Source organism: Meira miltonrushii (genome assembly GCF_003144205.1).
Source record: "Meira miltonrushii strain MCA 3882 unplaced genomic scaffold FA14scaffold_2, whole genome shotgun sequence".
NCBI lineage: Eukaryota > Fungi > Basidiomycota > Exobasidiomycetes > Exobasidiales > Brachybasidiaceae > Meira > Meira miltonrushii.
The window spans coordinates 389,065-404,878 of NW_020289944.1; the positions used below are offsets into that span (position 1 = coordinate 389,065).

General features: G+C 45.4%; 5 protein-coding genes across 5 annotated transcripts; 2 read left to right on the forward strand and 3 right to left on the reverse strand.

Moving 5' to 3' along the window:
• Position 1: 1 nt before the first annotated feature.
• FA14DRAFT_160177 (uncharacterized protein) lies at positions 2-2,496 on the reverse strand. The gene has a single exon (XM_025498556.1). The coding sequence runs from the start codon at positions 2,208-2,210 to the stop codon at positions 123-125; it is 2,088 nt and encodes a 695-aa protein (XP_025354973.1). The 5' UTR covers positions 2,211-2,496; the 3' UTR covers positions 2-122.
• A 107-nt stretch (positions 2,497-2,603) lies between these two features.
• FA14DRAFT_188748 (uncharacterized protein) lies at positions 2,604-4,560 on the forward strand. Its single transcript, XM_025501675.1, has one exon. The coding sequence runs from the start codon at positions 3,004-3,006 to the stop codon at positions 4,477-4,479; it is 1,476 nt and encodes a 491-aa protein (XP_025354974.1). The 5' UTR covers positions 2,604-3,003; the 3' UTR covers positions 4,480-4,560.
• Positions 4,561-6,488: 1,928 nt separating this feature from the next.
• On the forward strand, positions 6,489-7,583 carry FA14DRAFT_122789 (ARM repeat-containing protein; the record flags this gene model as incomplete). The annotated part of the gene is made up of 1 exon (XM_025496534.1): positions 6,489-7,583. The coding sequence occupies one exon, from the start codon at positions 6,489-6,491 to the stop codon at positions 7,581-7,583; it is 1,095 nt and encodes a 364-aa protein (XP_025354975.1).
• A 350-nt stretch (positions 7,584-7,933) lies between these two features.
• FA14DRAFT_154125 (uncharacterized protein) lies at positions 7,934-10,765 on the reverse strand (the record flags this gene model as incomplete). Its single annotated transcript, XM_025497658.1, has 1 exon — positions 7,934-10,765. The coding sequence occupies one exon, from the start codon at positions 10,763-10,765 to the stop codon at positions 7,934-7,936; it is 2,832 nt and encodes a 943-aa protein (XP_025354976.1).
• A 629-nt stretch (positions 10,766-11,394) lies between these two features.
• FA14DRAFT_178077 (uncharacterized protein) lies at positions 11,395-15,361 on the reverse strand (the record flags this gene model as incomplete). The annotated part of the gene is made up of 4 exons (XM_025500812.1): positions 11,395-11,693; positions 11,776-12,096; positions 12,207-12,283; positions 12,624-15,361. 4 exons carry the CDS (start codon positions 15,359-15,361, stop codon positions 11,395-11,397), a joined length of 3,435 nt encoding a protein of 1,144 aa, XP_025354977.1.
• Positions 15,362-15,814: the final 453 nt, after the last annotated feature.

The following is a 15,814-nucleotide window of genomic DNA, read 5'->3' on the forward strand; positions in this document are numbered from 1 at the left end:
GATCAATCAGAATAAAATTGTGACAATTCGAATAAGATGTTTATCGTACAGAATGTGTGTGTGTGTGTACAGTGGATATATGCGCCGCTCACGGGATGCGGCCATTTTGATGCTTCCGGCACTTATTCCGGTAAGCTTGAAACGATGAACAAATCCTGCCAGGCTCGCAATTCTGCTAAAGAGATAATATTGACCGTTTCTTGTAATCGATGCAATCGAATTCTCTCAACGTCCCTCAACAATGTTTCGTCCATTTTGACATCGATACGTTGTGATTTGACGACCAGATCAGCTTCGCGTGCTTGTTCATGTCTGCGTCGTTGTGTCAAACGTGCCAATGATTTGCACAGGTGATCGGATAGCCAAGAGATACACTTCTTTTCATCAACGTACCAAAAGAAGAATGATCTTGCAGCCACACGCTCGGATGCTTTTGGGATTTCCTGCAATGACAAAAGTCCTGCAGCGAACAATCGTGCACAAACATCCCGTGTCTCGCTCATGGAAATCAAGCATACTTTCGAGATCTGCTTCTCGTCCAATTTGCCAAGATCTTGTAGCAGTGTGATCACTCTCAACCCATTCGCACCAAATTGTGCTTCGATCACTGTGCGCAGAATTGCGTGTCTCATCAATCGTGCCGCATTTCTGTATTCGATCTGGATTTGAGAATAACCACCCATATGCTTATTCGGTCGAGCAAATTCACTTGGTCCGATCATTCTTCTTGCTTGACCTGTACGTGATTCATCTCCTCCACCAACCAAGATGGCAATCGCTTCACCCAACAAAGCCGAATCATGACTAGCATCTGATCCAAGCTTTTCCTTCATCGTTTTATGATCGAATGCATCCTTTAATCCCATCTTGAGCGGCATCTTTTGTCGTAATGTATTGACATGAAGTGAATTGGAATAGATGTCGCGTGCACTTGGAATGGTGTCATATGCTCCTGTGCATAGATGAAGCATCACTTGAACAATTCGTGCCAATTGAGAATTGTAGCGTGCTTCCACCGTTCGCAGAATGAATTCATCTCGCAAATGAACATCAAATCGGTCATGATTGATACGGATATAAATAGTATCGTCGATCGAAAATGATTTCGGCCCTGTCCCTTCCTCTCCGCCATCTTCTTCTTCACTCAGCTCAATTCCCATGAATGTCCTTTTTGCAGGTTTACCATTTGTTGCCTTGGCCTTTTTTGACCCTTTAGCATCCTTTTGTGCCCTTCCGTTTGGTTTTCTCTTCTTCGTTACCTTTCTCGGTCCCAAACCTCGCCTGACCGGTTTCTCTTCACGTTTGGATGAGAACCAAACTTCATAATCATCATTCGTCAATGAATTTCTGGCTGTTTCTGCGATTTCCATCTTCTCCTTTGGTCCCAAAATCTTTCGTGTTCGAGAGACAAGCTCTGCTTCATAAGAGATTCTGCGATCACGCGCTGATGTATGCACTTTTGGCCAAGAAGGTTGAATATAGCCGTAATAGAGTAGGTCTCTCATAATATCTTCAACATGTTCGCGATCGTGGCCTTGCTGAGATACCCTTTCGATCACATCTGCAGCTCTGATCTTTCCGTTGCGTAAGATTGTATTGACTGACGATAATCCTGTCTCTCCAAACCGTTCTTCAGCAATGTTCAAATAAGCGCCAAAACGTAATCTTGGTAAAACTTCTTCTACATTGATCTGAAAGTACTCCACACCACGAAAAGCATCTTCGAGAGAGGTAGAATCGTCCATCGAAGCTTGTACGAGCGATCCGTTGGGAAGCGCTCTTGCATGCCAGCAAATGTTGTGTTGAATTAGGGTGAGCAATGTTTGCTGAATGAGCCTTTGTGATTTAAGAGGTGTACTCCAAGAAGTGGCCGAAGAAGACGATCCACCGGCAGAAGCTCCATTTGCTGCACTTTGCCAAGCATCAAACATACTTGCTTCAGCGTGAGAGACGTCATCTTGTTCTGGTATATATCCCGTAGGAGCATGAATCGTTGGCGTTGCAAGAAATCTACTTAATTCACGTAAAGTTAAACGACCTCTTTGTAATAAAGTAGAAGCAACTTGAGCGGCAATTGGACCAAAATGATCCAAGATAATCTCACAGCATAGACTAATCTTTTCTCTGCTATGACTGATCGATGTCTCGCTTGCCGCTACTCCTGCTCCGGCCCCATTGCCTGTACCTTGTTCGCCAGCGGCTGAAGACATCGATCACAGAAAGGTGTCGGCGAGAGTGATGATAATTTAGTTGATTTGCTATCTCGACATAAGTGTAATTGCTGGATGTGAGGAAGGCTGGTAGGGAAGCTGTAATGATGTAGGGATGATGTTGTATACACGATGAATGAATGTGTCTTGTGTATCAAACACCAAATCAAGAACTTTTTTAACTTTTAACCAAAAAATTCTCGAATCCTTACTGCTAGGCAGAAAGAAAGTGTGTGCACACGCACGCTTGACACGCAGCGCTAAGCGTATGTCACAACCATTGGCTCCTTTCGCTCTGGGCCGGCTTCCGTTTCTTCTTCTGCCTTAATAAGCAAAAGGGTGAACGCGTTTGGGCTATTAAAATGAAAATCCCTAAATTCAAGCCGCGTGTGAAGATCACCTAAGGGCGGCGGCAGCCAGGGCGGTAGGAGTCATCTGTAGTGGATCGCGTTACAAAGACTGCATGCACTGCACACTGTCATACATACGTCCACCTACATATCCCCACAACCTTGAGCGGTGGCCGCTATCTCATTAACATCACCACGATTTGATTAGTCAAAAGGTTGCAAGTCGAACGGAAGAGCGCTCAGAGGATATCACTACATTGACCATTCATCAAAGCAGGTGGAATTGATAGTCTTCAAACGGCATTCATACCAACCACAAATCTCCTCTTCTCACCTTCACATACAACAATGATCGATCGGTTAGCAAACTTTACAATACAGATACACATAAGCAAATCCTATTCTAGAAGGTAAATTTTCCTCACGACAATTGAATCGTCAAGATGTTGTTCAAGGAGCGTGAATCGGAGAGCCCTCGCGTTCCTTCACCTTGGTCAAATGCACGTCGTAGCAGCGGATCGAGAAACAGCAGTAATAGCAGCAAAGTAGGTACACCACCAGACATCATTGGCCATAGCATTCTGCGGAAAACAAGCTCAACAGCTTCGCCCAATTTCAGCCCTCTGTCGCGTGCCGTACAGATACGAAATGCAGAAGCATATCGTGACAAACAAAAAGGATACGAAGACGATCAAGGTAGCAGCCCTACCTCTACACCGCCCTCGCAAGAAGACGATGACGATGATGAGGGTCTGGATAGCTTCTTTGCTCTGGACTCAGACTCAGATGTTCAGCGGCTGAGTTCCAGCCAGCATAGCTTGACGCCAGACATTCTGACCCCGATCGATGGCGTCGAATTGTTATCGACATCAGCCGCAAACTTGGATGGCACGCAGAACCGAACAAGTGGAAGGATAATACAGAAGAACAGCCGACGGCAGAAGCGAGTGGCCAGGCTTGCACCTGAACCGGATGTGCTAGGAAACCTCGAATACAAATTACGTATACTGCCACCCACCCGCAATCGATTCGATAAGCTGTTGACGCAGATGCAATGGAGAGTGCTACAGGGAGGCGGAGAGTGCACATATGAAATTGGTGTGCTGGATGATGGATTGTGTATTGGAATATGCTCGTTGGAGATGCAGGCCAGTATATCAGTGTTATCGTCGATGGCCAAAGAACTTTGTGCTTCTGTCAGAATACGGAAGGCTTTTGAAATGATTACTTTGGACGGATCTTCACAGACGGAAGGTGGAGAACTGAAGCAGATGTCCAATGAACAGGTGTTTGACCTGTTGAAGGTGCAAAGGGAAGAGGATCATTGTGATTGTGGAGTGGAGCTGGGTTCCACGCAAGAGATTGTCAGTTATCTTCCCTTGTTTGGAGGATATCCTGTCACTGTCAAAACGGAAGCGAACAAGTACAATGATCCCGTACCGGGTGAAGTTGTGATTGCAATTGAAGAAGATGCTTCTGAACTCCTCACGTATGAGCAAGATGATATCTCGTCTGACAATGAAAGTGCGGTGGACGAAGTAGGCCAAGAATTCTTCATGGAAGATGGTCAAGGCTTGACTTTCTCTCTTTCACTGGATGAGAAAGCCACAAGAGCGGGACTGGGATTTCAGCGTAAGTCTAATGCACCTCGAAGACCTTGCCGGTACAATGTGAAAAGTGCATTGGCTCACAAGACCAACATTAGATCAAAAGTGGATGCAGGCGCAACAAACGAGGTCATTGTTGACTGTGTCAGCATTGCAAAAGAGGGTCTGGCACCACTGCCATCCGTTGAAACATTCAATCAGAAAGATACAGCAACCAAAACACCTGCAAGGAAGTGCGTACGTATGATTGTTGAGGCAAGTATCATACGGGATTCCGATGAAGAAGGGTTTATAGATTATGGGTCACTTTGAAACAAACATTCTCTCTCTCTCTCATACATACATGTTGTATTTTGCGCTTTGTTTGACTTTCAATCCGATTCATTTCATTGCAATAAGTACCTTTAGCCTACTGCGTAAGCCAAACTCGTATGCGTTCCAAGTTCTCTTTGCGCCGCATGATGGAACAAGTCACTCAGTCGCGAATTGTTTGTCCGCTGGCTTGATCGCAATGCGTCTTTTGGATGAGCAAAAGAGGGACCTCTTCTTCAGTAAAGCAGGCGGACGGACATTGCCTTTCTTTCCGCCCTTCTTTCTCGCATGAAGGGAAATTTAATTACATTCGGACAGTGACACGATTCATGTTTCATGTCTGGAAGAAAGCAGAATCCTACTTGGCCGAAGATCGAGTAGGCAATGCTTCAGTGAAAAAGTGATATGAAGCCGTGGTGGGATTTGATTTTGATGAAAATCACGCAATACACATTTCACCGTTCATCAAAAGCTGATCAGGGCATTCAAAGCTCCCCGCATGCTTTCATCTTTCCTTCCATCACCATTCCCCCATCGGAACACTCCACATCTTTGTGCATTCTACCTCTCTCCAAAACATTGCATTCAAAACTTTCAACGCAAGCAACAAGCCTCTCACCTTCTTTGAAAACACTATGAGTACCTTTCCTGCTCCCTTGTCAGAATATGCGAAAGCTATTTTCAGCAATTCAAACAAAGAAAATGATTTGTCTGCACGAATCAATTCTCAAAAGGGTGCTGAACCTCAACATTCTCCCGACAATGTAAGCATGACCTTTGCAAAAGCTCATTCTATTCTTATTGCCAAAAGTGGCATTCATTATCCGGACGAGGACGATACAGATGCTTTGATCACCAATCTGAGCTCAAGTGGTCCTCTCGATGAAGGAAGCCTCGAGGATGTTCCCTTTGACAATCTCAAAAGCAAACATGATGAAGCGTGGAAGAATCTGTCGCAACACGCTCGAACAAAAACGACACCTTCGATGCAATTGACACCCCAAGAGGATGACCACGTACACAACAAGGCCAATTTACGTTTCAACTTTTCTTCACCAAATACCAAGAGAACGCAATTCAATCAATTCAACTACAAAGATCTAGAGGATGCAGCTGAGCACGAATTGAGTGCTTGTGCAGCCGTTGAAAAAGTAGACGTTGTCACTCCCTCAGCTGTGAATGCAATTCAAGAGGGACAATTTACACTCGACGACGACGAAGAGAATTCTCCATTTGTTTCTCGCCGATCTGTCCGCTCCCACACAAGTCAAGGCATCCCAATTCAAAAAACCAATGAAAAGATTAAAATGTTCCTGGGTGTGCAAGACCAAGACGATGTAGACCATCTCCTTGATTCATTGAACCAAGACCATGAAGATCCAAAATCACTAAAGACAGAGTTAGACTACTACAAAGCCCTCTCTCTCCATTTGCTTGATCGCAACAAAGAGCTTGTCAAAAAACTTTCGGATAACGGTGTGTCTAGCAATGGAAGTGTGCCCACCCCACCTTCTTCCGCCAATGCATTTCAAGCGCCGTGGCCAGGAAATCCACAAGTTTGGCAAACGATGCCTGAGCTTTCCCCTGATTGCGGTATCACAGCAACTCCGAAGAACCTTTCTGCATCACCAGATCCCTTCAGCCCCTACGAACAGCAACCTTCTCCTATCCCGCAACATCTTTTGTCACCACAATCTGTGAAGAACAACCGTTCCGAGCAAGACAAGAATGTTACTGTTCAGGCTCGACGCAATTCGGCCAGCTTACAACAATGGCATGACCACGCTGCTGCAACGCCAACCTCCTACTTGCAAGGCCTCAAGATGGATTTCACAGGTGGTGTCAAAGTGAATGACAATTTTCAACGACTCGCATGGACACCGGATGGAGGAATGGGTCACTTTGTTGGCATGCCTCTTGCCCATCATCAACCCAAGACTCCACTTTTCTCTCCGTCCATGTTTCCACCTGCATTTTTCCCCACATACTATGACAATCCATATAGCAGTATGGTTCCCCCGCAAGTCGAACGATTCAAAAAGAAGCCACTTGACAACAACACCCCTCTTGATTTGCTGGTCAAGCTTGCATTGACACAAGATGGCCAAGAGGCCAGCATCAAATTGCAACAAAAGCTCAAGAGCCAAGACGCTGCACAAAGAGAGGCGGCAATGGATGCAATCACACCACATTTGCATCAATTGGCATACTGCAGACACGGCAACTTCCTGGCTCAACGTGCAATCAGTTTGAATCGTTCGTTGGGCTGGACGTTCGCAGATACTTTTGTGAAGCTTTCGTTATCTCAATATGGCTGTCATGTTGTACAAAAGCTCTTGGATCTTGGCAGTGAAGACGTTCGTGAGCTGATCGCGAACGAGCTCTTGAACGAGAAATTGGAAGAAACGATTGCAAGCCGCCATGCGATTCATATCTGGCAAAAGGTGTTGGATACTCAGTGGCAAGAGGCTGGAATGCGCTCAAAGATTGTCAATACACTCAATGAAGTCCTGCGTGGCAAGTGGGCAGATATTGCCTTGTCCGAAACTGGAAGTCTCATTTGTCAGAACCTGTTCGAAAGCGGTTCTGACGCTGAGACAGAAGAGTGCATGTTGGAAGTGGTCGATCGCGTTTGTGAATGCGCGATGGGTCAATGGGGCGTTTGGGTGGTGCAATATATCATTGAGCATGCAGGCGGTGAAGTGAAGAAGAAAGCACTCGACCAGATGCTCTCTGAAGCAACACGATTGTCAATGTCGCAACACGGACAAAAGGCAATAATGACTGCCATCAGAGCAAGGAACCCTTCTTTCCTTGCGGCATACATCGACATCTTGTGTGAAAATGAAGTGGCCTGCCCATGCCCAGAGGAAAATGTTTCTTCTACGCATAATGCATCAAGTCGTCGTTCGGTCTTGGTGGACGTTGCAACCTGTACACATGGTGATCAAATCGTAACACAACTTCTGACCTCATCCACCATTGAACAACGCGAGCGTATCATCAAGACCGTACGCAAGAACAGCGTCTTTCTCAAAGGATCGAAGGCTGGACTCAGGATCTACCAACTTTGTGAACGCGCTCGCGCATTTACTGGCTATTGAATCGGGTCTTAGTGTGTTATGCTGCGTTAGAATCAAACTAATGGAACGCCAATCACCTTTAATCTTTTGCCATCTACTCTTCTCTGTCCGCTTCTCGCTGGGCCGAGTCCACAGATTTAGATCGTCGCTATATCTTCCTATGTTTTGCTTCGTTATTACGGCCAGTCCGTACTCTCTTTTGAATATTGAATCTGATATTTTTTGCGTTTTGAGTGTCTTGATGAATGCGGTGTTTGATGGTAGCTATGTAATGTACAGAGTATGAACATGTATGAGAGTAGGTATGATACATTGTTAATGGTTTGTGGAATTAGTGACTGTACGATCGATTAGCTTTTGCCTTATGCGGTTTATTTTGCCTCTTCTTTCTTGACCTTTCTGCCCCATACCGATTCTCGTGTGTTGGGATTGATGTAGTATATTCGCCGTCGTTTCTCATCGATCCTTGTAAGGAATCCAGGCGGAGCAAAATCGTGAATTTTTGTGTGTTGTCCTTCTGCTGTTTCCACTTTTGTCTGAACAGCTACTGGTTTTATTTCTATCATCGAATCCTCTTGCTTTGGTTCGGGGTCGGCTTTAGGTTGATTGTATGGCTCCGCTTTGGGTTGATTGTCCAAAGGTTCCATCTTGGTGTCAGCCTGTGAAGTGGACGCAGGCGAATAATCAGTTTTTGGCTTCACGTTAATTTTGTGCTCAGCAGGGCTTAGGGTTATTTTGATTTCCTCACCCTTACTTCGTTTCACAAATCCATCATTCTCTGATGGATCTGCATCGAGCAATTTACGTTTGCGAGTTTCAGTCGTAGGATCAGTGATGGTATGTTTGGAATTCGTGTCATCGGTCAATGATTTCTTTCGTGCGTTCTGCAAATGTGCTTCCAAGCTCGCAGCGGCGGTGGCAGCTGCATCCTGCCAAGCTTCCAATCTGGTGCCATTGAACGGCTCAACAGATTGAACACCCATTGTAAGACCAGAGCCAGGAAGAAGGCCTGCCAACCGAATCCGAATTTGTTCGCCATCCACACTGCCATTGTTTGCGCTGTGTGTCGAAAATTGCAATTCTCGAACCCGGCTTGCCAATCTCGTAATTGGATCGATTTTTGTTTCGGCTGTCACCATGGAGCAGTAAAGACGACCAGCGATATGTGGAGCTCCAACGACAATTTCGACATTGGGTTGGTTCACTTTTTGGTAACCAAAATCCTCGGGAAGCTTTGGAGATGGCGGCAATTGACCATTCTTCGTTCCTGGTAGTTGGGTTTTACAAAGTGTTTCACAAAGTGGGAGGTAAGCTGGACCAGGGTTACCAGAACAGCTGCTGCTTGAGCTGTAGTTGTGTCTGCCGCCATTTGTGCTACCTGAGGGGAAACGGGAACCCTCTAGTATGTACCCTTGTTCTGAATGTGCGGCACTCCTTTCAATGAACTCTTTGAATGACCGGTTTGCATCCTTTTTGTTCACTATCCGGTACAAATCTCCGGCAATACACAATGTTGTGTCTTTGGACTTTTGGAAAATAGCTTTGATTTGCATCACAATAGGGGATTGGAGGTCGGGTACGGATTTATCCATTCGATTGCTCAAGTCATTCTTATTCTTCTCAACGAGCAAATCGATGATGCGACGGATGTCCGTCCCTTCCAAATTCAATCTCACCACATCCCCTACCCAAACCCGTTCGAAGCCAACAAACATTCCAGCCCAATATGTGTTGTTGTCTTCTTGCTCGATCATCTTGCTCTCGGCCAATGGAACGATCGCTGTTTTTTGTGGTTCCCTTCGACGTCTTGAGCTGCTATCGTCGTCGTCAGCTAGTCCCGCATAATTACCATTCTCAGTTAAAACACTGGGAGGCGCCATGCTGACTTTGTCTTTCTCGGAGATGGCAAAATTGACGCTTTTTCGGCGTTTTTTCTCTTGGTCAACAAAGGCAGGAAGGGTGACGTCCTGCACCTTTGTTTTGTCGATTTTGTCCCAATCCGACTGATTGTTGAATGAATCAGTCGTAACAACTTTATTCCGTACATGTGCAAGGACAAGAATCTGACTCAAAAAAGAGCAAAGTATGTCACGAATACTTGCTCTTGGCTGATCATTCTCCAAATTGAGCGACTGAGGATCAGTTTCGTTTATCCGTCTCTGTACATCCGTCATGCAAACGATATTCTTGATCGAAAGGTTCAAGAGAGGGCTTCCAATGGCTGGACGCAAGCGACTACCCTCAACTTGAAGTTTCTCATCCGAGCCGAGTAGTGTGACTATGTATTGAACACAATTTTTCACATTTCCGTTTTCCTCGGCACTCCTTTCTTCACCAGATATATCCTTGCACTTCACTTCAGTGACTTGAACCGGCCACTCATCAATTGCTTTGTGTTGTAGCCCGTCAAGAAAATTAACTGGCGTTGACAATTTGACGAAAGCTATCTCGTGCAACCGGAAGCCCTCATGATTGTTTGAAAGGGGAGGATACACCAATCTTCCCAGATCGCGGGAACGAAGAACAGACTTTGATTCTATTGGTACGCCAGGCAGTAATTGGGATTGTGGAGCCAGCTGTCTTTGGATGAGTATGGTCCAGCTTTGAGGAATTGGCAGGGAAGTTGTTGAGGGTAGAATGAATGGACCGTGACAGCGCTTACACAGGCAGTGTTCATGTTCGCTGTCTTTTGTCAGTAACCATTCGGCGTGGGTATTGAATTCAGTCGGAGACTGAAAGCATATTTTCGCCTTCCCTCCGTACAGTCTCCAAAGAAGATTGTTGTGTCCTTTGTACATTGTTGCCTCCATCTTGACAAAGGAATAATTCGCGGGGAAGGATTCGATGATCCAGTCTTCAGATCGACCCGGAAGTTCGAACGAACTTGCCAGCCATGATCCAACCTTCTTCCTCCATCTTTGAGTGATGCTTTTTTCTGCTGTTACGTCCGTGTATATGTACTTGTACATTGCAGGATCTCGACCATTTGCTGTGGGTATGTAACATTCATGTGCATCTGACCTAGTAAATTGTATGGTCTTGTTATTTACATCAATCAGTGCACGCATTTTAGGATGGGAGGTATACGACACAGGTTTTGTCGATGGGATGGGAGGGGATTGATTGCAATTTAGGCTATCTAATGCTGATGATGATGCCATTGCTGTGCCAGATTCATGCACGGAAGGTGTTGTTGAGCCCATCGTAACGATCGCGGTACGTTGTGAACCGCTTTCGAATTAGGCCTCATGATGGGAGGGGGAAAATAGGGAAAGAAAATACTTTAAGCCTATTATATACCCTACAAAGGGAAGATGAAACTGTATTCTTTATGATTAGCATCTTGATGGACGACGCTTCGTTACGGAGTGTCAATTTAGGCACTTTAGCTGTGTGCACGGTCTAATTTGTTTGTCTGGTGATATTTTTAAAAGCTAGCTTTGCGTATATTGAATATTGAAATTCGTCTTTGCGCCTACTGTTTTCTTCAAATCACATCTGCTACGATTCCTGCATAAATCGGCGCCGTATAAACACAAAGGGAAACCGTTACATTAGGCATTCAAAGGAACACGAGCACTCTTGATGGTAATGATGTTGTTGTTGTTGTTGCGTGATTGCATTTTTTAATTTGTTTGTATTGCATGAATTTGTGATTTTTTGCGGTCTATATAATGTGCTATATACGTTCTTGTCACAACTACCACCCTCTTTCGGGCGATGGATGGATGAATTGTCGAGCCGGCGTGCTCATTGTGGACGGCGGCCGCCATTGCGATCGCTGCGATTATCGCAATGGCGGCTTTTCTTTTTAGACCATCTTTGGTCGTCTTTAATGCTTTGCTTGTGGGTTGAATTCCATATCGGTGGACGTTTGCTCGTAGCCACCGGCAGCTGCAACGTCAGAGATTTGCTTGAGGTAACATGCGTCTTTTTCTACAAATTCAGGGTCGAAGTTGTACAAGCGAACTTCGGCATTTTTCCATTGGTAAGTACTGTTTCCTTTCTCAGATGCTGTGATGCGGCGGAGGATGTCACCATGTGCTACCAGCACAATGTTCTTTTCTGGACGGCCGCGAAGGTATTGGCGTACCCATTGGGCGCGGGCGTTGAGAGTTTTTTCATCGGCCGCTGCAAGTTGAAGAGAAAACAGTGGCTGTGTTAACGGGGACCAATTCTGATGCACATGATTTTCTTTCGAGATCTTACATACCATAGAATCCTTTCTTACTTGTCCAATCGGGGGTTAGTAACTCAAAATTGAAATCCTTGAACTCGTCTTTGCTCTCCAACACTTCACGAGCACTTCCCGTATCACATGGGAAAGCGTTACACTCTTGAGCTTGAGGTAAGCAAATGACGTTTTTGATTCCCAATCTTTCCACCACAGGTCCCCATCCCAACTTTGTTGATTGAAGAGTGCGTTGTAATGGTGATGTGATCAATACATCAACTTCACTTTGAAGTTGTGTGATTTGTGGTGACAATGCAGCTGACTGTTTCTTCCCTAGCGGTGTTAGAGGTGCATCAGGAACTGGAGGAAAAGGAACAAGATTGTGAAAGGTGCTGTGTTTGTAAGTTATGTCGGAGAGAAGAAACACAAGTTGTTTGCGTTGGTCATATCTTGCCATGTTCAATACGTACTGCTGTAATCGAGATCGACATTGTGTTCTGCTTGTGAATGTCTGCAAAGGATGATGCGAGAATTTGGAGCCATTTTTCTATGAGTGGGGAGATGTCTATAAAGGTGAGAGTGACAAGTGAAAGTGTATGACTAGGAACAAAGGCTGAATAATGATTTTTTTTGACGGGCACGTTTCAAGTCTGTGCGGACTTGCATAATCATGCGCCAAGTAACAAAGGGGGGGGGGCGGAGGTGATAAACAATGCATGAATGCACCTCTAGCGTGTCATTTTACAACTCCGTCTTACAATTTGCGGAAATGAAACGACAAGGAGCCGAACAATGATGACGAATGACAGCGAAAACAAATACATTAAAATGAGAGAGAGAATACAACAAATGTCCCAAAGAAAAGCAAAAAATGAGCAACTCATCACCCCAAGATTTCATTCGCAGTCAACAATGTTGAAACTTCAACTTCATAATCTGCCGCTTTCGCCCAAACGTTTGCAAATTTACGCAAAGCCAAAATTATATCACGAACGGGTGCACGATGAAGTTCAACTTGTCGTTTAAGTTCTTGTCCTTGGATTGTAACATTTTGATTACTTCCATCTTGATTTTGTACTGCCATCTCTCCGCGAACTTGAATTAAAAGTGTTAACATTAGAATTGAATAAGCTCCCAGCACATAAGAACATGCACTGTAAGGCGGTAGCTTGGGAACCCGGCCTTTGTCACGCAAAATACGAGGTAAAGTGCCAACCATTGTACTTGCTGCAAAGCGACAACGATCCAGCGAATGAGGCGGCTCAAACGGTCCACCGGCAAAACGATCGGTCAAGAATGGATGGGATGACTCTGTATGATCTTGACTGTACTGCCCTTGATCTCTTGAATGAGCACCATTTGAATTCGAAGGAGGTATGCCGACATCAGAGCCAGCCTGCGATTGCACTGGTGTGTAATTCAATCTAGGCGCTGGAAGATCTACCATTTCCGCTCGATGCATGATCGTGTTCCCACCAATATCGTGGCCTTGTGTGTTCTGCAACCTGCCTGCTTGAGGGATACCGCATTGTGGTTGCATAAACACTCTAGCATTGGAAAATGCTTGAGCACGATGCAAGATGATCATTGAGCCGGACGTCATCAATCGTCCGGATGCTTTCAAGCTTCTTGCCAATTCTTTGTCAGCCGAAATGAATCCTTGATCTCCGGGTTCTGGAGGTGGATCTCTCCATCCTGCATCGAATCGAGTGTAGTTGCCTACTTCGGTATCCAATTTCAACATTGCATTAAAGATGTTTTGTCGTTCGTTCATGGTTTGTTGAATCTCGTCTCCCGTCATATTCGTTCCACGTTCGATCACACGTGTTCTCAGCATGTCCAATTCATATAAGAGCCTATAACTTCTTGAAACTTGTTGTGCTCCACGTACCATTACACCCCATGCCGAAACATCTTCCAAGCTTGGACGCAATTGCAGATCCATGATGCCATCCTTTGGATTGCCAAAAGGCGTAAAACCTCCGGTACAACTCATCACTGTAGCAGCAGCATACGAGCACCAATAGACACGTTTTGCCCATTCCAATTTGATTTCAGCAGCAAATGGTTTTCTTGAATTGGCAGGCTCTTCCTTGCCTTCATCTATACCCCACTCATGTGTTTTCTTTTGAATATCAAGCTTTTGCATCAGATTCCATCCATCAACGGCATGTTTGTATGCTCGTTGATGTCCTAATGGCTTTCCGCTTCCGTAGTAGTATAGACACAATAATGTATGAGCGGCACCTGCTTCGATCGTTATCAGCTCTTCGTCCATACCGTCAAATGGATTGGTTGCATTTGCGTCCATAAAGCATGTCCTTTGATGTTCTTCATATTGGTGTAGAATGAATTCAGATGTCTTGGCATGATACGCCGCCACATCTTCTGCCGGCTTGTTTGATTGTGACGACACCACTGATCCTCCTACTGGACTTCCTTCATACCGCTGCAAAGGATGCTGGCTTGCTTTGAGGGTTTTGTAGGTTTCTTCGTCCGGTAAATGCAATGCCACCACAGCACTCAGCGCTGCAAACAATCCACAAGGTCCTTTACCGGAGAAGTAGAATGCCAAAGATGGTAGACTGCCAGGTGATGGCAAGACAGGACAAGCAGGATAGACTAGCTCGTAGAAGTCTGACAGTAGCGTTCGAACGCCTTGTTCATTATCCTGTACGTTCCCACCCGTTTGCCCGCCTTCCCAATCCATTAAAACATCCAAAGGATCTCCACAGTCACCACCACCGATTATACCTGCTTTTGGCAAAACTTCCAGTCGAGAGAAGAAGTCCGAGAACTGACCATTCTCGCTTTGTCCCGCATCACGTTCTTGAAGTCGCTGCCATAGCTCCAGATTTGCAAACGACAGTTCACCCGATCCAAATCCAGGGAATGCATCAGAAAGAGGCAAGCTGTGTGTAGGTTGACCGAAAGGATCCGCTGCAGTTGGTATAGCTGAAGGCAGATTGTTGATTGGCTGAGCTGGTGGTGGAGGGAATGCTGCTGGTTGTTCAGGTGCGATGAATTGCTGGCCGGGCATTTGCTGTGCTTGGCTGTGGTAGTAATGCTGCTCTCTCCCGATTCCTTCTGATGTTGGCATGAATGGTTGAGCAGAAGATGGTGTGCCGTATGCCGAGCCCTGATGTGGTGAAGGGACAGCTGCAAAGACGGCAGGCGAGTATGGAAAGGATGCATTTGAAGGTGTGGCATAATGTGGCGATCCCCATTGATTCTGTGGAATCTCATTTTGGTATGGGCTATCACTGCCTGTGCTTCCGCTACCTCCAGTACTTGAAGCAGCTGGATTTTGATTGGAACGAACAGATTTTGACGATTCTCCTTTATCCGTTTTCTTTCTCATCTTTTGATCCTCACGTAATCGTCTGTCACGTTCAGCTTTGACTTTGATTGCGTCTGCACCTTTTACACCTTTGTAACGAGGTCCACCTCTTTTTGAAGTAACAAAATTACATCCTCCCGGTTCTACACCACGATTAACGCATGGTCCGCAAATAGGTTGAACGCCGTCACATCGTCTTTTTGCAGTACGACAATTTAAGCAAGCAGCCCGGGCTACCGTTCTTTGTGAATCGCCATTTGATTGATCAGTCTCTGCTTGTGCCATCGTGGCAGAAGGGGGATATGAAGAGTCGTGAATTGATTATACCGTTCAATCCTCTTTTGAATCTGGAGTAGAACTGTCTCGATTGCGATGCGTGTATGCGCTCCAGTCCAGATACGAAAAGCTTTATGGTCAATAGGTATCCATGTGTGAGGTTGAATGCAATCTTTTGTATCTTCTATCCTATGCTTGAATTGTGATGAATGCAATAGAGAAGAAGAAAGATACGTGTCAATACAAGTCACCTTGATTGGGAGGCGTAAATGAACCCGTAAGGGAAGAAGTCGCCCTTCGGTGATGTGCCGGCGTTGGTGGTAATTGAGTGTATATGCACGCTTCATTATAATATATATATATCCGTATGCAGATTGTCTGTGCTTTTTCTTTGTTCTTGTTCCCTAATCACTCCGCTTTACACAAGCCAGCCCACACTTATTTCTTTTTGATTCTCAGCGC